This window comes from Saimiri boliviensis, chromosome 15, assembly GCF_048565385.1.
Source record: "Saimiri boliviensis isolate mSaiBol1 chromosome 15, mSaiBol1.pri, whole genome shotgun sequence".
Lineage (NCBI taxonomy): Eukaryota > Metazoa > Chordata > Mammalia > Primates > Cebidae > Saimiri > Saimiri boliviensis.
In genome coordinates this window covers 73,728,070-73,750,882 of record NC_133463.1, presented here as the reverse complement: position 1 = coordinate 73,750,882, position 22,813 = coordinate 73,728,070, and the positions used below count along the sequence as shown (strand labels likewise).

The 22,813-nt window shown below is 41.0% G+C and overlaps 1 protein-coding gene across 1 annotated transcript in view; it reads left to right on the top strand.

Annotated features, from left to right (window-relative positions):
- The window catches only part of WASHC5 (WASH complex subunit 5), a 63,954-nt gene extending 41,141 nt beyond the window's left edge, over window positions 1-22,813 (top strand). Inside the window, exons 21-29 of the mRNA XM_003933716.4 lie at window positions 1,415-1,577; window positions 2,014-2,116; window positions 2,206-2,285; window positions 6,205-6,308; window positions 7,141-7,270; window positions 8,861-8,957; window positions 14,325-14,478; window positions 17,685-17,772; window positions 22,406-22,813. Of these exons, the coding sequence (XP_003933765.1) occupies window positions 1,415-1,577; window positions 2,014-2,116; window positions 2,206-2,285; window positions 6,205-6,308; window positions 7,141-7,270; window positions 8,861-8,957; window positions 14,325-14,478; window positions 17,685-17,772; window positions 22,406-22,462 (976 nt within the window). The 3' untranslated portion in view covers window positions 22,463-22,813. The remainder of the gene's footprint in view (window positions 1-1,414; window positions 1,578-2,013; window positions 2,117-2,205; window positions 2,286-6,204; window positions 6,309-7,140; window positions 7,271-8,860; window positions 8,958-14,324; window positions 14,479-17,684; window positions 17,773-22,405) is intronic.

The window sequence follows — 22,813 nt, the reverse complement described above, 5'->3', positions numbered from 1 at the left end:
TCAGTGATGTATCGAAGTATATTTGGTGGCAGAAGAAGTCTCTGAAGCAAGCAGGTGAAGTTGTATGCAGTTTGGGAATCCTTTTGTTCTCCCCATTTGCTTCCTGGTTTAAACCTCCCTTGCTTCTAGGCCCCTTCAGCTCCTCAAGCCTCCTTCTGGTAAAGGTATGTGGTGGCTTTGGACAGTAGGTTGTCACCTGTGGAGCTTGCTGAAAATGCAAAGGCTGAAGCTCTCCCCCAGAACTGCTAAATCAGATTCTCCAGGAGTGGAAGCTGGGCGTCTTTATTTCAAACAAGCTCCACCACGGATTCAGGGTTCCTCTCTCAGTGTTTGAAAACCATTGAAATGGTGGTTAAGGGTGGTAGTCAGACCTATGAGAGCCTCAGTTACCTCATCTATAAAATGAGGATAAAATAGTTTGTGTTCCGGCTGGGCGCGGTGGCTCAAGCCTGTAATCCCAGCACTTTGGGAGGCCGAGGCGGGTGGATCACGAGGTCAAGAGATCGAGACCATCCTAGTCAACATGGTGAAAACCCGTCTCTACTAAAAATACAAAACATTAGCTGGGCATGGTGGCGCGTGCCTGTAATCCCAGCTACTCAGGAGGCTGAGGCAGGAGAATTGCCTGAACCCAGGAGGTGGAGGTTGCAGTGAGCCGAGATCGCGCCATTGCACTCCAGCCTGGGTAACAAGAGTGAAACTCCGTCTCAAAAAAAAAAAAAAAAATAGTTTGTGTTCCACAGAACTATCATGAGTATGAAATGAGATAACACATGAAAAGTTCTTAGCACACACAGTACCTGGTGCATAATAAGTGCCCAGTAAATACGGTTGGTTGGTTATTGTCATTGTCATCATCACACTTCTGAATCTACAAGGAATTATTTGGAGATGACCAGAAGATGTCATCTGCAAGTTGAAGGAACTGAGAGGAAAAAGCAAATGGCTTTGTTATCATAGTCTCAAATGTTAGGTAGCGTGTGGAGATTCTAGGTTCCTTTTTTTACCAAATGGAAATGGCACAAGGCCTTGTTTTTGCTCCAAACTGGAAATTTAAAGGAAGGCCACGTAGAGAGATAAGTGGGCCCTAAAGGATTCCGGCCTGACAGCTGAACCTGACCTTGTCTTCTCAGCATGATTCCAAGTCAGCAGCCTAACTCAGTAGAAAGAAGTGACTCAAACCAATGATATGATGACACAGGGCAGGAAGAGGGGGTCCGACTGAATTTTATCTTCCTGTTCCCTTGGGCGGTCACTGGGACGATGCATTGGGTGCCTGAACACGGAGGTTAGAAAGCACAGATCATGTAACTGCCATTCTTCATAATTTGGTACCCCATGTCCTGTTGAGTCCTAACATCTCTAAGGTTGAATTCTGAGCCGTTCTGGGATTTTTGCATTGTTTTCATTTTAGAATAACATGTCACATAGACCAGCTGAACACTTGGTATGATATGAAAACTCATCAGGAAGTGACCAGCAGCCGCCTCTTCTCAGAAATCCAGACCACCTTGGGGACCTTTGGTCTGAATGGCTTAGACAGGCTTCTGTGCTTTATGATTGTAAAAGAGTTACAGGTGAGCCTTTTGACTTTCATGCCTGTTTTCTGCCACCCTGGGCAGAGGCAAGAACATAACTTACTGGGCAGTTTGAACTCATTTAACTTTTCTCCCATGATTTCTTATACTGGCTTTAGACATATGATACCTATTGCATAGGTAAGAGCTGAGAATAAACTAAAATTTCTTTGGCCAGTATAGTTCTTTATAGGATTAGACTGTTTCTGCGAGTTTCAGCTTGGGAAGATAAGATTTTTTAATCTTTGAAACCAGTGACTTTTTCTAGCAAGGGATGTTTCTAACAGGAACCTGAAGTTGCTTCTTTTTGCTGTCATCCTGTTTAGAGGTTTTATGTGACTTAGGCCCAGTCTCTGTTCTACATAGCGTTTTAGGTAACTGGAGTATTTGTTTGATACATCATGTTTTGTTCTTTGACCATGCGTTTTTGTTTTAGAATTTCCTCAGTATGTTCCAGAAAATTATCCTGAGAGACAGAACTGTTCAGGACACTTTAAAAACCCTCATGAATGCTGTCAGCCCCCTAAAAAGTATTGTAGGTGAGTCTCCTAAAAACTAGCCTGAGGTGGGGATGATCCTGTAGCCTTTTTGAATATACTAAAGAGAAAATTATGTTTTCACCTTTCAGCAAATTCAAATAAAATTTATTTTTCCGCTATTGCCAAAACACAGAAGATTTGGACTGCATACCTTGAAGCTATAATGAAGGTATGTTGTGGGAGAGAGGGTGACCGTCAATACTTACATTTTTTAGTTTTTCAATTTCTTGTAACTTTGTTGCCCAAAGAAAGCTACTCTTCTTTCTTTTGTCATTAAATAAAAGTAGTTTCATACTTCAGTTACTCATTATTTTAAAATTTATTTTGTTTATATCCCTTTCTGGAGCTGTTCCTTGACTAGGCTTTTTAGAAGCCTAGCATTTTCCTTTTGTTCAAGAAAACTGGCATTGTAAAATACCTTTTGGCTAGAGGTGCTTTTATATATGAAAATGGAACTTTTCCTTACACAGTAGTACTCCCTCCGTATATAACAAGTTCATTTATCTCATCTGCTCCAGGCTGCTGTTAGCAAAGAACATTGTCTCTCTCCCGTCTTGTGTCTGCATGGTTGTTAGGAAGCCAGGTTCTTTGGGGCATAAATTATCCTTATACTATGCATAAAGCACTCTTACTTTGGAAATGAATAAGAAACACAAATGAAGAGATTAATTTGCTGGGAGGAAATCGGACTTATTTTAGAATCCAGCCACCTACTTTCTTGCCTTTACTCAGTGACAAGAGCTCCCAGAGACCCCTGCATCTTCTGTGAGTCTTCTCTTATCATCTGATGATCTGAGATCATCAGCAACCCATTCTCACACATCCATTAAACCCAGAGCATTTTCAGTTGTTGTGAGAGACAGGGTTAAATGAAACACAACTGGTCTCCTCAGAAAGCAACTCACCATCCAGTAGAAAAGAGTAGACTTCAGGTGGAAAACTGATTTGCAGTTAAAAGTATCACATACTGTAAAAAAGTCTAGAATTCTAGAATGCTAAGGGAATTTTGAAAAGTTCCATTCTCTGATTCCCAGTTATGTAAGTTTCGTTGAGACAGCACTCATTGATACCTCAGCCACATTCACAATATATTTCCCATAATTTTGGTGAGTAGTTTTTGTTATTGTTCTTGTTATTTGGATCACTAAACAGAACGGGTAAGGCAAGGAGCCCGTGGCTCTGCTAGATGTCCTCTGGTGATGTGAGTCTGCCTTCCCCTCGCCTCGTGATTGTCACATATTGAGCGAATCCCAGGCCAAGTTTCTAATTGCTGGAAAACGTTTTAGGAGGAATAAAAAATCACCCAAGTTTGGACAGTTGTGAGTCCCAACTCTGTAGGAGACATTAGGGGAATTACAGGGATTCTTCCAAGAAACTGGAAGATTTTCCCCTTGTCCACCAGAGGGTTCTCAGTCCAGTAGCTGAGAGGTTCTCAGTCCAGTTACAGACCCTTATTGGTTATAGTTGCCAGTAATTAGTTACAGCCACGTGACTGTGTCTGAGTCAGTGGTCTTTAAATAAAGGCCCCAAGGACAAATTTGTGTTTTTGTCTTGAATTAGGGTGCTTGCAGTCACTGAGCCAGTGTTAATGATCAGGAACGACAATGGAAATGTTCTGTGCTATTTGATGATGACAGCAGCTCCTGGCGCTGTCTAGCTGTTGAGCTCGTGAAAATGTGGGTTGTGGGACTGGGAAACACAATTTTTAATTTTATTTCCTATTAATTTAAATGTAAATAGCCACATGTGACTAGTAGCTGCTATACTCAACAGTGCAACTCTAGAAAAGTCTTGGAGAAAGAATGGTATGCCAGATATCTTCAAAGAGGCAAGTGAGTAGGTAAAATAAGTTTCTCGTCCATCCCAGGCTCCTTAGCCTCTCCACAGCTTATTAAAGCTTGAAGTTTGTGAGTACCAAAAATGGAAAATGTCACTCACAAAGACTGATTGTGCGTTAAACGAGAACAAGTTATATTAAGCTGACTTTATTTCTATTTCCAGTTCTAGATTGATATTTTCAAGAGGACCTTGACATAGAGTATACTAGACATAAAAAATTAAGCAAAGAATTATATGGGCCAGATGCAGGGTTTCTGGGTCATTTTTACATAACCTGAAAGAACCTACTATTTTCTTCGCTTTGCTGCATTCTAATTTTTTAATAATGCTACTCTCTAAATTTAAAGAATTCTTATAAATAGCATTTTTGGATTGACATTTTTCACATAAGTAGAATAAAATGTATGAATAGTGGTGAAAAATAATACATCTGAGGTCATTTAACACTTTTGACCATTACAAGCTCCATTCAGCTAAATAACTTTTGTTCACTCTTAGAGAAGTCCACTCTTTTTTTCTTTTCTTTTCTTTTTTTTTTGAAACAGTCTTGCTCTGTCACCCGGGCTGGAGTGCAGTGGCACAAGCTTGGCTCACTGGAACCTCTACATCCTGGGTTCAGGCAATCCCGAGTACCTGGGATTCTGGGATTACAGGCACCCACCACCACACCCAGTTAATTTTTATAATTTTAGTAGAGACAGGTTTTACCATTTAGGCCAGGCTTGGTCTCAAACTCCTGGCCTCAGGTGATCAGCCTGCCTCAGCTTCCCAAAATGCTGGGATTACAGGCGTTAGCCACTGTCTTTTCCTTAACTCTTCTCTGCCCCCAGCAACTCAGAGGAAATATGTTTATTTCCACCTTATTGTGCTTGCATGATAATACTGGCTTCCCTCCTCTCCCCTACTCCCTCACTCCCCTTTGCCAGTCTTTCAGGAATACTTTGTCTAGAGTAGAAAATAAGACATTTATAGGCAGAAAAAGTTAGAGTTTGCTATTGACCTTATGATGTAGACAACATTATGGGGTCAAACTGAACTCTCTCAGCCCTGACCCAAAGATCGCTTCCTATCATCCAACCATTGTAGATAATCTCCAAATATCATTTATGCTCATAGCTACTTTTAAATTACCATAGTTAATCCACCATGTTAGCATAACTCTGTATCATAGATTTGTTTTTTGAATGGTTAATTATATTTTATTACAATTGGCTTCCAGTGTTACCCTCTATTGTTTTATTTTGTACATTCAAAAGCATTATTCTGAAATGGTATCCATAGGCTTCACCAGATTCCCAAAGGGGCCCAAGGCTATATTAGTCAATTCTCACATAATAAAGACATACTCAAGACTGAGTAAAGGAAAGAGGTTTAATTGACTCACAGTTCAGCGTGGCTGCGGAGGCCTCAGGAAACTTACAGCCACCGTGGAAGGGGAAGCAATCATGTCCTTCTTCACATGGCAGCAGGAAAGAGAAGTATGAGCAAAAGGAGAAAAGCCCCTTATAAAACCATCAGATCTCATGAGAACTCACTGTCATGAGAGCAGTATGGAGGTAACTGCCCCCATGATTCAATTACCTCCCCCTGGGTCCCTCTCGTAACACATAGGATGGGAACTACAATTCAAGATGAGATTTGGGTGGGGACATAGCCAAACCATATCAGATATAAAATATAAGAACCCCTGGATTAAGGGGCTATCATTGTTAAAATTTTCATGAAAGATTTTATGTAGATTATTTTGTAATCCAGGTAATTATATAACCTATAATCCTCAGTGGCATGGACAGACTTAATATTCACCCAGTTTGAGAATACTGAGGTCTAGTGGCATTCTTAGGACTTGAGAAAGTTCCATTTAGGGTAAAGAAGGAAGTAAGGTTTCTCACAGCAGCTACTAAACGTGGAGCACTTATTCCAAAAAGTCAAAAATACAGCTTCAAAAAAGACACCATTGATACATGAACAACTGAACATTAATAGATCACTTTGTTAATCTAGACTTTAGGAGTATTTTGAGGTTGGGGTATGGGAGTCCATCCAGACATTCCTTGAAGGGCCTCTGGTACTCCATCACGTCCAGTGCTAGTCTTAGCCAAGAGATCAGTCCAGGAAATCCTTATTTTTTTTTTTCCGTAGAGTGTTGTGAAGGCCCAGAGAAGAATTACCATCTTTGTGTTTACCTCCTCACTGTCACTCTGAAATGCTTGAATATACTACCTGTTCTTTCTCTTGCTTGTGCACAGGTTGGGCAGATGCAGATTCTGAGACAGCAGATTGCCAATGAATTAAATTATTCTTGTCGGTTTGACTCTAAACATCTGGCAGCTGCTCTGGAGAATCTCAATAAGTAAGTGCCAGCGTTTGAAACAGCCATCTGTGGGCTTGGATTGTTCATCATCTAAGCACAGTTCTTACTCTTTTAAGTTACTTTTAGGTGAGAGGTCTGAATTTATAGGCTTCCTTGCCAATGGATAATCAAATCTGTCTTTAGGAGCCTCTTTCCTCATTATTGTCCTCTCCGTGTACAGTATCTCTGTATCTCGCTCACTTTCTCTAACGGACTCATTTATTCAGCTGACATTTACTGATCACATGATTCAATACATGTCAGCTGAATAAATGAATCCATTAGAGAGAGTGAGTGAGAGACACACCAGACACTGCTACATACTTGCACAGATTTTAGAAAGCAATTAATACCAAAATCTACAACTGGCTTTCTACAGGGCTGATCACTCATCATCCGGAGGGCAGTTGGAAGTATGTTGATTACCACAAGTGGTTACGGAGGCCTGTCCCAGAGGGAACTCATATCCTCCGCCTCACCAGCAACCTGCTGTCATTTGAGGCTGCCTACTTACAGATAAATAATCCCTGCTTCTCACTCACTAAGTCAGTGCTTTTGACAAAGCAGGTATTAAGAACAGTTCAGTCAATTCATGAAAATTTGAACAGTGAATGCATTTAATTGAGGTTGATTCCAAAAGATAAAGTAATTCTAGGTCAAATTTTTCACTTCAAACTAATCACAGGCATGGATTGAGAATTAAGGGGATCAAACTCTCATTTTACAGATGAGGAAACTGAGGCTTGAAAAGATTACATCATTGGCCTGAATTAACTCTTGTTTAAATTTATTTAATCACTAATGTTTATCTCTGGGGTTTTTCTTCGTTTAGGGCTCTCCTAGCAGACATTGAAGCCCACTATCAGGACCCTTCACTTCCTTATCCCAAAGAAGACAACACACTTTTATATGAAATCACAGCTTATCTGGAAGCAGCTGGCATTCACAACCCACTGAATAAGGTGAATAATTGAAATATATAATGGTAGGGGTAGGGGAACAGAATGGTGCAAAGGGGATTTAGCCCAGGTAACAGATCACTGGGCAGAGATACCAGGAGAACCTGGGTTCAGACCCCAGAGCCTTCATTCCATTCGGTTCCCTCCCCTTTCTAAGCAATCATCACATTTCCCGCCTGGCTCAGGTCTGTGAGAGTCAAGTGCGATAGCGCTAGTGAAAGCTCCTGACAAAGCGAAAAGTGCTGCATCAGTGTAAGAGATTAGTTTTGGGTTTCACTGGAGTTTGCAGTTCAGTCATCAAGACCCAGCAAACCCAAAATGGTAGCATTGACCCGTCTTGCCCAGAGGTGCTTCCCCTTGGGGCTGCCACTAATCCCAGTCATCATAGGAGCTACAAACTCTTTCCTGCAGTTCTGAGCTTAGAAAACCTTTAAGAACTGAAAGTTTTTCATAACTCGGTGCCAGATCTCTTTGGGTGGCAAAATCTGTCCTGTGCTGACATAAGGCTGTTTATACTATTTATCTTCCTTTCTATAAACATTCAAATGTTTTGATGCAGACTTTGATTATAGTGACTTTGATTATAGTGCATCACCCTATCCCCTATATTATCTTTCTAAAATCTATAAAATTTGAAATTCTGGAGGCTGAGGCAGGAGAATCACATTGAACCCAGAGGGCAGAGGTTGCAATGAGCTGAGATCACACCATTGCACTCCAGCCCAGGCAGCGGGAGTGCCAGACTCCACCTCAAAAAAAAAAAAATTATAAACCTGAATAGTAGCTAATGTCTTGAATATTTACTACATAACAAGTGTACTCTGTTAACCCTCATCATGGATTATCTCACTTAATCTCACAACAACCCCTGTGAAAGATGCCATTATGAGGTGAGGAACCTGAGGATCAGAAGCTAAGTAGCAAGTGGAGGAGCCAGACAGTCTGACCAGAGCCCGTGCTCCTGACCCGTGTGCTACCCTGTCTGCTGTGGAATCAGCCAGCAGGGAGTCTGGACCTGGCTGTGTACTCCCTGACTATAGTTTCTGCTGTGATATCTGAAAGAGAGACTGCTCTGTGACATTGCCCATTGCCCAGGGGACAGCAGATGACAAAGAAGAATTTTGCTCTCTTTCTGCTTAGATACCACCACCCACTGCTACACAGATCTTTTCCCTTCACTCTCCCTCGTCCTCCTCACCTTCCTTCTTTCCATCTCTCCTTCCTCTTCCTCCGCCTGCACTCCCCCGGAATTCCCCTCCAGCTCTGCCTCCACTGCTCTTCATTTTGCCTTCCCCTCCCATTCTTGCTGATCACTCATTCCTCCCTCTCTTTATTAGTGACATTAACAGGATTCAGGGGGAATGTCACTCTAAGCAAAATTGTTTCTGGCAAACTGTGATACAGGTATTTATGTGAGTAGGGCCAGGTGTGTTAAATAAAACTCTGAAGGCAGCAAATGAATGGAACCATCCATGTTTCAGGAAGGCCGAAGAGCAAATTGAAGTAAAATTGAAGCTTTTCACTTGGAAACCTGTTCTGTGGTACTGTGCAGTATGAATTAACCATCCATTTTTCTTACCTTTCTCTTTCCAGATATACATAACAACAAAGCGCTTACCCTATTTTCCAATTGTCAACTTCCTATTTTTGATCGCTCAGTTGCCAAAACTTCAGTACACCAAAAATTTAGGTACGTATGACATTTATTCTTTGCGGTGAGTAACACTACCAGCAGATTTACATCTAACTAAAAAGCTTTTTGTATAGAATGCCTATGTCAACTATGAGATCTTTTCTTAAGTTAAATTTGTGTTTATGAAATTCAAGTCTTTATGCTTCTGAAATATGATGCCCTTTTATGAACTGTAGACGATGGATTTATTTTTATTTATTTATTTATTTTTGAGATGGAGTTTTGTTCTTGTTGCCCAGGTTGGAGTGCAGTGGTGCAGTCTCGGCCTCTGCCTCCCAGGTTCAAGCGATTCTCCTTCTTCAGCCTCCCAAGTAGCTGAGATTACAGGTGTGCACTACCACACCTGGCAGATTTTTTTGTATTTTTAGTAGAAACAGGGTTTCACCATGTTGACCAGGCTGGTCTCAAGCTCCTGACCTCAGGTGATCCACCCACCTCAGCCTCCCAAAGTGCTGGGATTACAGGTATAAGCAGCCACACCCGACTACATTTATTTTTTTTTTAAGTATACTTATTTATTTTGTTTTATTTATTTTTTGGACCAGATCTCATTTAGTCACTCAGATGTGGTACAGTCTCAGCTCACTATGGCCTCGACCTCTCATGCTCAAGAATCCTCCCATGTCAGCCTTCTGAGTAGCTGGAACTATATAGGCGCACACCACCATGCCCAGCTAGTTTTTTTTTATCTTAAGGTAGAGGCAGGATTTTGCCATATTGCCCAGACTGGTTTCAAACTCCTGGGTTCATGCGATCCACCTGCCTTGGCCTCCTAAAGGGCTGTGATTATAGGCATAAGCCACCATGATAAGGGTTTAAAATATGGTACACCTTGGTAAGGATTCATTGTCCAGGTTATAGAATGTGAGGGATCTTTGTTTTGATTCTCTTCTTTAATGGTTAGGTAGCTAATGATGGAATAAAGGAAACTTCTTTTGGTTGATGTTCTGTTCTTAGATGCATGTGCCATCTGTGTATTCTGGAACCATGATGGGAAAAGTAACAATATCATTAAGGACATGAGACTAATATGAATATGCAAACATCTAATATTTTATGTATGATTATATGTCAAAATACTCAGTACAAACAAGAGACACCAAAGGCTTTCATTCTCCAGGAATATAACCCTAATTTATTTTTGTCATTGGTCAGAATATTTTTGTAGTTACATAATAGGTATGCAAGTGTTTCCTCTGCCTTCAAACTTTGTATCTAACTGAATGAATTTTTTAAAAATCCACTATAGACTTTAATTTAATTTAAAAAACATTATAAGAATATTTCTACAAATGTAATCGTTATTTTTTCTTAACTAGAGATTCCTAAATATGTTTCTTCCTTATAGTGCTTTCCTATTTCATAAGCTTTTTCAGGGTGAAAATGTGGAATCTCTTTAATGTTTTTATTCTCTCATTCAAAAGTAGTCATTGATTCTAGAGGTTTCATGACAATGCCTGTGATTGTCACAGGAGGTAGGGAATGATCTCCTCAATAAATACTTGCTGTAGGAGGGAGGGAACAAATATGTGTTTGGATTCTGGCCCCACCACTATGTTACTTTGGCCAAGTTACCCGCAAAGTGAGTGCCCAATAGGTATTGAGTCCCTTTCTAAATATTGGCCAAAATAAATTGAAAGGACCATCCCAAGCATAATGTAAAGGTTCATCTCAAGATTCAGAGATTTATGTTCTCTCTCTGTTCTCTTTATGTTATTATTCAATAGGAATATATGATTCTTGATAATGAAGAATTGTCAGTACAGAAAGAATCTTCCTTTCATTAAAGAATAACTCTTTGTTAACTATTCTCATTCTAAGATAATTTTTTTTTCATTGTGTATATGATTCATTGCTTTCCACCTAGGAAGGATTATTTTTCTATACAGAGTCCTGTTAGGATTATTCCTCCATGTTCTGAATTGCCAAGGCCTGCGTCTGGCACCTTGATTGTAAAGCTGCTTATGGAAAGTAGCGCACTCCATGGAATTCCCAGATCTTAAAACGTAACACAACAAAACCTTTAAGTATCCTAGAAATGTGGTATTTATAACTGACTAATTCTTCTCATCAGTAAGACTGATGTGTTAATGTAGGAACTAAATTACAGTAGGACTGAGGAAGGAACAATTGTTTGGTATCTTTGTGGATATTCAGTTGCTCATATAATGGTGGGACTGCCTCTAGATTCTCTATTCTGTTCCATTAATCTGTTTATCTTTTCTTATGCCAGTACTGTCTTGATTATCAAAACTATAAAGAGAACCTTGAAACTGTATATCCTAAAAACATGTATTTAACCTTATAAACACTGTTCTCAAGACTGACCTAAGAAATGCATACTGGGCCTGGTGTTTGTTGTTAACATCACTTTTGCTTTCCACCTGGAAAGGATTCTTTTTTTTTTTTTTTTTTTTTTTTTTTTTTTGTGAGGGAGTCTCGCTCTGTTGCCAGCTGGAGTGCAATGGCATGATCTCAGCTCATTGCAACCTCTGTCTCCTGGGTTCAAGCTGTTCTCCTCCTTCAGCCTCCCAAGTAGCTAGGATTACAGGTGCACGTCACCACTCCCAGCTAATTTTTGTATTTTTTTTAGTAGAAACGGGGTTTCACCATGTTGACCAGGACGGTCTACAGCTCTTGACCTCGTGATCCGCCTATCTTGGCCTCCCAAAGTGCTGGGGTTACAGGAATGAACCACCGCACCTGGCCACGGATTCTTTTTCCATACTGAGTCCTGTTAGGATTATTCCTACATCTTCTGAATTGCCAAGGCCTACGTTACGTAATTCAGGATCACCTGTTTAGGCCTCTCTGGTTTGGGGAAGAGATTTCCCAGTCTTCACAAGAACCCAAATATGGGATCTGAGGGTCTGTCTAACCAGTTAACTTGATAAGAAACTGCCAACCCTTTGTTCAAAGTGGTTGTGCCAGTTAAACTCTCACCAAGAGTGAGTATATGTATACTCCACATCCTCAACATTATTTGGTGGCATCAGTCACTTTCATTTTAGCCATTTTTTTTTTTTAAGACAGTCTCACTCTGTCACCCAGGCTGGAATGCAGTGGTGCAATCTCAGCTCACTGCTGCCCCCGCCTCCCAGGTCCAAGCAGTTCTGCCTCAGCCACCTGAGTAGCTGGAATTACAGGATATAGGTGTGCATCACCATGCCCAGCTAATTTTTGCATTTTTATTAGAGACGGATTTCATCACGTTGGCCAGGCTGGGTTTGCCCCCTTATTACGGAGTTGTAGGAGTTATGTATATATTATGGATACAAGTTCTTTGTTAGATATATGTTTTTTTTGTTTGTTTGTTTGTTTTTTGAGACCGAGTTTCACTCTTGTTACCCAGGGTGGAGTGCAATGGCGCGATCTCGGCTCACCGCAACCTCCGCCTCCTGGGTTCAGGCAATTCTCCTGCCTCAGCCTCCTGAGTAGCTGGGATTACAGGCACGCACCACCATGCCCAGCTAATTTTTTGTATTTTTAGTAGAGACGGGGTTTCACCATGTTGACCAGGATGGTCTCGATCTCTTGACCTCGTGATCCACCCGCCTCGGCCTCCCAAAGTGCTGGGATTACAGGCTTGAGCCACCGCGCCCGGCAGATATATGTTTTGAGAATATTTTCTCACAAATTGTGGCTTATCTATGTATTTTTTTTTTACTGGTAACTTCAATGAGCAGAAGTTTTTACTGTTGACAGTGTCCAATTTGTTCATTTTTTTCCTTTATAATTATTTCTCTTGATCTTGTCTAAGAAATATCTCCCAGGCTGGGTACAGTGGCTCATGCCTGTGATCCTAGCACTTTAAGAGGCTGAGATGAGAGCATCATCTGAGGTCAGGAGTTTGAGACCAGCCTGGTCAACATAGTGAAACCCTATCTCTACTAAAAATACAAAAGTTAGCTGGGCATGGTGGCATGTGCCTGTAATGCCCGCTACTCGGGAGGCTGAGGCAGGAGAATCACTAGAACCTGGGAAACAGAGGTTGCAGTGAGCCAAGATCGCACCATTGCACTCCAGCCTAGGCGACATAGTGAGACTCCGCCTCAAGAAAAAGAGAAATCTCTGTCTTCTCCAAGATCACAAAGATATCTTCAATATTTTTTCTAAAAGTTCTGTAGACTTTGCTTTTACATTGAGGTCAGTGGTCCATCTCTAATTGTTCTTTGTGTACAGTGTGAGGTAGGGGTCAAGGTTTATTGTTCCCCTATAAGGCTATCCAGTTTCAGTGCCATTTATTGAAAGATTTATCTTTTTAAAAATTATTTGGTATATTTATGGCTATTCAATTACTCATATGAGGGTGGGACTGTCTCTAAACTCTCTATTTTGTTCCATGGATCTATTTGTCTATTCTTATGCCATAGTGTCTTGATTACTGAAACTGTATAGAGAGCTTGAAATCAGACAACCTAAGTCTTCCGACGTTATTCTTTTTCAACATTGTGTGGTTTCCCATGCAGTCATCCAGGCAGACTTCAGGGTCTCCACATTTCAGCAGAAATATTTAGTGTAGAGCCAGGTACAGTGGTACACACCTGTAGTCCCAGCTACTTGGAAGCTGAGGCAGTAGCATTGTTTGAGAGTCAGTAGCATTGTTTGAGCCCAGGAATTCAAGGCTATATTGTGCTATGATTGCACCTGTGACTAGCCACTGTATTCCAGCCTGGGCAACGTAGCAAGATCCCATCTCCAATTAAAAAAAATCTTTAGTGTAAAGGTCAGCTTTGATACTCATTCACTTTGTGACTGTCCTTCTTTCACTGTCTTGACTTCTGCAGATTCTTTTATATATATATAAATAATATAGATTATATATAAATAATATAGATTATATATTTATATTAATAAATATTATTTATTATATATATAAAAATATATGTAATATATCTATTTATATTTATATATTATATATAAAATACTCAATATTTGTTTAAGGATACTCTAAAAATATTTTATCCAGCTTTTCACTTAAGATAGTAGTCCAGGGTATCTATTATATTATGTCATGGTACTGTTAACAGAAGTCAGTTACAGTGATTTTTTTTTTTCTAATTTGCGTTTATCTATATCTTTAAAATTTGCTACAATAGTATATGTTAATTGAATAATTCAAAAGAACCAGTAATGATAATTACAAAATTTAGTAACTGTTTTATTGGTTTTGAATCCTTCAGACCACTGGAATGCCCCACCAGTCCTGCGGCTAATTCAAAATCTGGCCCAGAGTTGTCATTCCTTCCAAAAAATCATCTGCCAGTGAGGATATGGGCCCCAAACATTTTGACCTTCCCAGCGTTAACATTTAATATGTCAATAATTAATATTCATGTGCTGTTGCAATTTGTTCCCTTGCAGGGATGGTCTGCCGAAAACCAACCGACCCGGTCGACTGGCCGCCGCTTGTTCTGGGACTGCTCACTCTGCTGAAGCAGTTCCATTCCCGGTACACCGAGCAGTTCCTGGCACTGATCGGTCAGTTCATCTGCTCCACGGTGGAGCAGTGTACGAGGTACAGAAGACCAGCCGTGACTACAGGGGACTTCATGTCACAAAACCTAACTTAAACCTCACATTGCCAAATTCCCTTTCTTAATTGCCTTCATAGAGCTGGGAAATGGTTGCTCACCCTTCTCTGTAAAGCAAGTCAGGGCATATCTCCTTGTTTAGAGCAATTATAGCTGTGCCCATCCTTAGTCACCTTGCCAGGGGAACTCCATTAGGTATACTCCCAGTGATTTTCCAGGAGTGACTCAGGACTATGATTAGTAACTGCCATGGGAAGGAACTGTAGCCCTGTTCCTCTGCCCTCTTGCATCCAGTTCTTCCATCTCAGCGAGACCCTGAACTCCTGCTGGGATGGTTCCACTCCAGTGGGAGTCATAGAACATGTCAGTGTCAAGCCTGGGCAGTGTCTGCCTGTAGAGAAGCAAATTTCACAAGAGTCGCTATTTGATACAGTACTTATAAAGCTTTAATTCCTGCCGGTTCTTTCTCCCTGCCCCTAAATGTGGCTTTTCTGGGATAAAGAAAAAAAAGTTATTTCCATGAGATGCTGGGTCCTGAGCCTCCTTCTCTGCTATCCTAAAGTGTCAGCCTGGCTAAATAACCTTTTCTGTCATGTCCACTTGGTCATTTTTGCCACTATAACTTAAAAAACTAGTTAAAGCAGCTGGTCACAGTGGCTCAAGCCTGTAATCCCAGCACTTTGGGAGGCCAAGGTGGGTGGATTACTTGAGGTTAGGAGTTCAAGACTAGCCTGACCAACATGGTGACACCTTGTCTCTACTAAAAAACCCCACAAAAGTTAGCCAGGTGTGATGGTGGGCACCTGTAATCCCAGCTACTCGGGAGGCTGAGGCAGGAGAATTGCTTGAACCCAGGAGGCCTCTGAGGGTGCAGTGAGCCGAGATTGCACCACTACACTCCAGCCTGGGCAACAGAGTGAGACTCCATCTCAAAAAAAATAAAATAAATAAAATGAATAAAAGCAATCTAAGTCCACACAAAATACTACTGACTCCTAGAACTGGAAATGATTTTTGAGGTCATTTAATTGACCTCCCACTAAGTGCATGAGTGAGCTTTAAGACATTCTTGACATGTCGTCATCCAGCTGGTGCTGGAACACTCACCCATGGGGCTCTTGCTACCTCTCCAGGCCGCACAGTTCACTGGCTAAGTGTGGTTCTCATTAGAAAGTTCCCGATTGTGATTATTAGAGCCTACATCTCTGGATATTTTACTCACTGAGCTTTTCTCTACCCTTTGAAATCATACGGAATAAATACAGTCTACCTCCTTTGCAACGTTACTTCCAATTTGGTATGCCATCTGTCTTAGGTCTTCTCCTTGTTTAGATAAGCCCCTTCCACCTCTTCCTGATGTGTTGCAGTTTAGAGGCTACTCACCATAGTGAGTGACTTCTTCTGGGTGTTCCAGTCTGTTATTGACAATCTTAAAATGTGGCTTCCCAAACTTATAGTGAGATTCCAAGCACAGCCCTCCCCTTGGCACAGAGGGGTATTACACTTCTTCTTTCTGGGCCCTCTGTGGACAGTAGAGCAGCTGTAATTGCAATGGTGGGGTTTTTGTTGTTGTTGTTATTTGAGAAAGAGTCTTGCTCTGTCACCCAGGATGGAGTGCAGTGGAGGGATCTCGGCTCTGCAGTGATGGCTTCTTGACATCCAGTGCACACCAGTGGCTCATACTGACTTTGTATTCTTTCTAAATTCCAGTATTTCTTCCTCCCATGAGATGCCATCAGGCTAGTTCCTCCTCATCTTAGTTAATGAACTGAACAACAAACACTGGTGTTTTCCTGGGATATATGTTTGGACTCGCTTCAAAACCATAGTTTTTAACAATTGAAAAATAGAAGAGAATTCAAAGATAAAATCTCAAAAATGAAATTGTAACAATCACAAAGTGAGATCAGTTGACAAGGAAAGCAGTAGGCTCATATAAACCTAGCGCATCTGGCTCAGGATCCTGGAGAGGAGGCGAAGGACTCCAGGTCAGGTTGTATGGGGATGATTAGCCAGTAACCTCCACACAACTGGCTATCCCAGTCATAGCTCCCTGCTTGTCAAGTTGGACAGGTCCTTATTCTATTTCTTTTTCACTAATGGCAGTTAAGGCTTAAGTGTGATTCAGCATGTTACTGGCAACCATGAGGGTAGTGATCAGGCTACAGGAGACCAGCTGTGGCTCAGGCTTTTTAATCTGCAGAGCTAAGTAACCCAAGGAACCTGTGATGCATGGGGGCTCCATCCTTTCTCTTGCTCCAAGCAGAGCAAATACAGCCCTGGTCACAGACAGAAAGACTGAGAGCAGAGAGAACGTTTCTAGGTGCAGTCACTCTTAACCCTTCCAAAGGCAACAATTCATCAGCGAAATTAACCAGTAATCTATTAATAGTACCAAAAATTATTTGTTCATTAGAAAATGCCAGTTGGTACAGAAGTTGGAAATAGTTTTAACACCTAAAAACTCATTTTGATGTAAACAACAGGGAACATTAGCTCTATAAAGAGACTGGCATCTACTTTGCTTGTGTTCCAGTTCTGGGATAGTCCTTGGGACTGCAGTTGCTGAATAAATGAATACATGAGTAAAATCCCATATGAAAAATTGCTAGACGCTCTATTTATTTGATACCCTCAAATAAGCAGGACATGCCAGGCACAATTCCAGATGCTGGAGATACGAAGATGGACACATGACCCAGGCCCTTGAGGAGTTGATACTCTTGTCGGGAAGCCAGCACACAATTGAAAAAATCAGAGGCTTGGAGAATGCTACTAAGTATTATGAGAGCCCCGGAGAATCAGGGAGGATCCCACAGGAGAAGAAGTCCCCAACCTGGGACTCGAACAATGTCTAGAAATTTACTTTCAAATCAGAGTGCAGGGATGGGAAACTATGGGACCTGCTAGGTGTTGAATCATGTAAACAGAGGGAGATGAGTCTGGGCAGATAGCAGGGACCATGTTGTAAAGGCCCACGTAAACCATATAGAGAAGCTCACATTTACCCTATAGGGTAAGCTCCTGAAAATATGTGAGCAAGGTTAATGACTTGATGGGAATCAACAGCATGCTTACTGTTTTTGTTCATCTTTGACTTCATGAGATAATCTGTTGGTAATTTAGTCTTTCAGTATTCTGACCAAGAGCTTATCATGTGCAGAGCAGTTAATTGATTTATCTGTTACAGCCAGAAGCTACCTGAAATACCTGCAGATGTTGTGGGTGCGCTTCTGTTCCTGGAGGATTATGTTCGGTACACAAAGCTACCCAGGAGGGTAAGTGATAGATAATACAGAACAATATTGGCCGGGCATTGTGGCTCACTCACAACTGTAATCCCAGTACTTTGGGAGGCCAAGGTGGGTAGATCACGAGGTCAGGAGTTTCAGACCAGCCTGGCCAAGATGGTGAAACCTTGTCTCTACTAAAAATATGAAAATTAGCTGGATGTGGTGGTGGGTGTCTATAATCCCAGCTACCTGGGAGGCTGAGGCAGGGAATTGCTTGAATCCAGGAGGCGGAGGTTGCAGTGAGCCGAGATTGTGCCACTGCACTCCAGCCTGGGCTACAGAGACTCCATCTCAAAAGAAAGTATAATAGTAATTGCCCAGTTGTAAAAAGATGATAATAATAGTGGGCCTGGATTCACTGGGAGTGAAGTCCAGTGCGCCATTCACAGCAGATGCCTCTGCACCTGTTGTCACTGCTCTGCCCCCAGCGCTGAAATGCCCCTGCCTTTTCCACCATGGGAAATGCCTTGCAGAGTTTAACACAATGCCCCTCCCCACCGTCTTCCGCTCCTCCATGTACTGCCATCAGCAGTTCACCCGGTTCAGGAGTTAAGTGAAATGGGCAAGCCAGGAGAGAGTTCCGTAAGTGGCCAGGGGAGAGAAAGAATGGTGTGTGGTTCGTTCTTTCTCTCTCCACTGGCCTGGTTCTCACAACAAGTACAGTCGAGTTCATGCCACAAGTAGACGCATGTGACTACTGTTTCCAAAAATGACAGGCTACCTTTTACCTGCTAAGACATTCTTTCCTCTTCACTTCTCATTAGTAATTCCACTTTGTTAAATTTATCTCAAAGTAGAGAGCTCGATACTGACATATAAAAGACTTTGAGTAGATACTGAAGATCATTTCTGATTTTTAAATATTTGTAGATTAGGAATCAAAGATACTTTCTTACAACACGAGCCAAAGATACACTTTTAAAATTAACTAGCAATGTTAGTACTTAATAGCGAAATGCTAGTGGCATTCCCCTTAAAACCAGGACTGTCACAGTGACATGACAATGATACACACTCTTGCAACGACTTTTGTTATATAGGTGCGAGACCATAAGAAATGAAATGAAAATGAAATGCACTTTGGAAAAAAGACTATTATGTGAGATATAATTGTCTTCCTTTTTTGTTTTATTTTTCCATAAGTTACTGGGGTACAGGTGGTATTTGGTTATGTGAGAAGTTCTTTAGTGGCGATTCATGAGATTTTGGTGCACTTATCACCCGAACAGTATACACTGCACCCTGTTTGTAGTCTTTTATCCCTCGTCCCCTCCCATACTTCCCCCCAGGTTCCCAAAGTCCATTGTGTCTTTCTTTTCTTTTCTTTTTTTTTTTTTTTTTTTTTGAGACGGAGTTTCACTCTTGTTACCCAGGCTGGAGTGCAATGGCGCGATCTCGGCTCACCGCAACCTCCGCCTCCTGGGCTCAGGCAATTCTCCTGCCTCAGCCTCCTGAGTAGCTGGGATTACAGGCATGCGCCACCATGCCCAGCTAATTTTTTTGTATTTTTAGTAGAGATGGGGTTTCACCATGTTGACCAGGATGGTCTCGATCTCTCGACCTCATGATCCACCCGCCTCGGTCTCCCAAAGTGCTGGGATTACAGGCTTGAGCCACCGCGCCCGGCCTCATTGTGTCTTTCTTATGCCTTTCGTCCTCATGACTTAGCTCCCACATATCAGTGAGAACATACGATGTTTGGTTTTCCATCCCTCAGTTACTTCCCTTGGAAGAATAGTCTCCAGTCTCATCCAGGTCACTGCAAATGCTGCCAATTCATTCCTTTTTATGGCTGCATAGTATTTCATCATATGTATATCCCACAGTTTCTTTATCCACTCATTGATTGTTAGGCATTTGGGTTGGTTCCACAATTTTGCAGTTGTAAATTGTGCTGCTATAAACATGCATGTGCAAGTATCTTTTTCAAATAATGACTTCTTTTCCTCTGGGTAGATACCCAGTAGTGGTATTGTTGGATAACTGTCTGCCTTGAATACCCAATAAAATCATGTGAAAAACTATTAAAATAATACAGAGTTCAGAAAACATGCTGGCTACAGAATAAATGTACAAAATAAATACACTAATCAGTTAAAAAATACAGTGTGAAAAAGGACCTATTCACAGAAATGACAGGGAAATAATAAAGCTAAGAATAACCTCTATAAGAAATATGAAAGAACACTTTATTTAAAAACTATAAAAATTTTAAATGTAAAATTTGGAAGTCCATGTTTCTGAATGAGGGTCCTCGAATATTATAGAGATAACAGTTCTTTCTAGTTTATAGTTTTACTGCAGTTACAATCAAGATTTCAGGTACTTTTTCAACTTCAAAGAATATATTTTTTAAAATTTCATAGGACTTAGGCAAATACTTTTAAAAAAGGAAATTAAAACATTATATAAGTATTAAAACATTGTAAAACTATAAAAACCAAAATAGGCCGGTACTGGTATGCAACCAAATAGAAGGAATAATGAACAAGAATATGTAGCCTAGAAACAAATCCTATGCATACAATGGTATATAAGGAAAAGTAGTGTCTCAAATTAAGGGAGAAAAGGAATATTAGTCAATAGATATAAGTTCATCACACAGATAAAAAATAGCAACTTAGTCCCTTTTACATCTGCTATGTTATCAAAAGTAATTACACATAAAGGGTTAATGTGGGCCGGGTGCAGTAGCTCACACCTATAATCCCAGCACTTTAGGAGGCCGAGGTGGGTGGATCACAAGGTCAGGAGTTCAAGACCAGACTGGCCAACATGGTGAAAGCCCGTCTCTCCTAAAAATAGAAAAAATTAGTCAGGCGTGGTGGTGCGCACCTGTAATCCCAGCTACTGCGGAAGCTGAGGCAGGAGAATTGCTTGAACCCAGGAGGCGGAGGTTGCAGGAGCGGAGATCCTAGAACAATCGAACGACAGTAATGAACCAGTTGTAAAAAGATGAATAAGGGCAAGGATATTAATAGGCAGTTTTCAAGAAAAGAAATACAAATGACAAACATTTAGATTCAAGGGACAAAAATCCAAAGAATAAGAAAATGACTTTCCACCCATTAGCTTGGTGAAAAGTAAAATGTTGGGCCCCCATTACTTAGAAGCATTTGGAGAAATGGGACTTCTCAGTGCTGTTAATCAATATGTATATTAACAGCTTTTTAGGAGGGCAATTTAGCTTTATTTATTTATTTATTTATTTATTTATTTATTTATTTGAGATACAGTCTTGCTCTGTTGCCAGGCTGGAGTGCAGTGGCGTAATCTTGGCTCACTGTAACCTTTGCCTGCCGGGTTCAAGAGATTCCCCTGCCTCAGCCTCCCAAGTAGCTGGAACTACAGGCGCATGCTACCATGCCCAGCTAATTTTTTTGTATTTTAGTAGAGACGGGGTTTCACCATGTTGCCAGGATGGTCACGATCTCCTGACCTCATGATCCACCCACCTCGGCCTCTCAAAGTGCTGGGTTTACAGGTATGAGCCACTGCACCCAGCCACCTTTATCTATTTTTAAAAACATTTGTAATATATTTACCCCAATCCCAGCAATTCTACTACTATGAATTTACCTGCTGGATATATGTGAAAAGTTCACCAAGATATGTGCACAAGGATGTTCATAATATAACATTTAGCAGAAATGAAGGACACGATATGTGATCCTAATTTTGATGTGTGTGTGTGTGTGTAAACTGGAAGAATTCAATACAAAAGTTAACCAGTTTTTATTTTCTCTAAGGGATTAAGATTTAAAAAAAAAAATTTTTTTTTTTAATTTTAAGCTCTGGGATACATGTGCAGAACGTGCAGGTTTGTTGTATAGGTATGATACATGTGCCATGGTGGTTTACTGCACCTATCAACCCGTCATCTAGGTTTTAAGCCCCACATGCATTAGGTGTTTGTCCTAATGCCCTCCCTCCCCTTGCCCTCCACCCCCTGTAAAAATAATTTTTATACTCTTTTGCGTTTTCTAAATTTCCTCTAATAAGCAGGTGATACCTTTATGATCAGAAAAAAAATTAAACACTGCTTCTAAAAAATACTCATCTCCAGACTTGGAGATCACCTAGCTCTACATACTTACCCAGTTCAGCCCAATTTAGTCTTCTCAGGGCTTTGCCTAACAACGGTTCAGGAATGCATGCCTCTGAGGGCCATCCTGCTCTTCCCCTTCTGGCCTTGGTGTCTCATTCCTGCCCTCCCCTACCTCTCCAGCCCCATCACTTGCTAGACATTTTGTTTTTCCTTGGTTGGCCATTAGTTAATAAAGTGTATTAGGTGACCTGACTACTTACTTCTTAGTACTTCCCAGAGGTGTGAACATTCCTTGCAGATCGAGGTGCCTTTCAGAGCCAAGGAGCTCACGTTTGGAGGTGGGAGAGCTGTACTGCATCCCCTCAAATGTTAGCAGCGCCAAGAAGTGAGACTCTAGTCCAGAGGGCACCGGAAACAGAAAGGGGCTGTTTCAAGGAGTAGTCCACCCATGGGAGTCTCCGCTTCCCTGTAATTCACCTTGCTCCAAGGATATCTTTTCTTTTTCGTATAAAGATTTTGAAATTGTTCAAATATAACACTATAAGTAATTTAATTCTTTTAATTTTTCAGGTTGCTGAAGCACACGTGCCTAACTTCATTTTTGATGAGTTCAGAACAGTGCTGTAACTTTTTTCTACTTCTTCAATGGAAGGATTGTCCTTAGATCTTCCCACCATCACTAAGACAAATTTGAAAATGAAAAGAAACTCCGTTGCTCATATAACTGCGTTTTTTGCCCTCCATTATCAGAAACGTCAGACATTCTAAGATATATCTCATGGCATTAGTCAATACAACTGATATTGTTTAAATCATGATATTACATGCAATTTCTATCATGTAGAAGCAGAACATTTTGTACTGCTGCTCATAAATGCTGACTGTAACTGTTATGTATAAATCCATGTAGTTTTATGTTCTAAAGAACTATTTGTGCAACTCCAGATTTTCAGTAAAATCGTATTACCAGTACCCAAA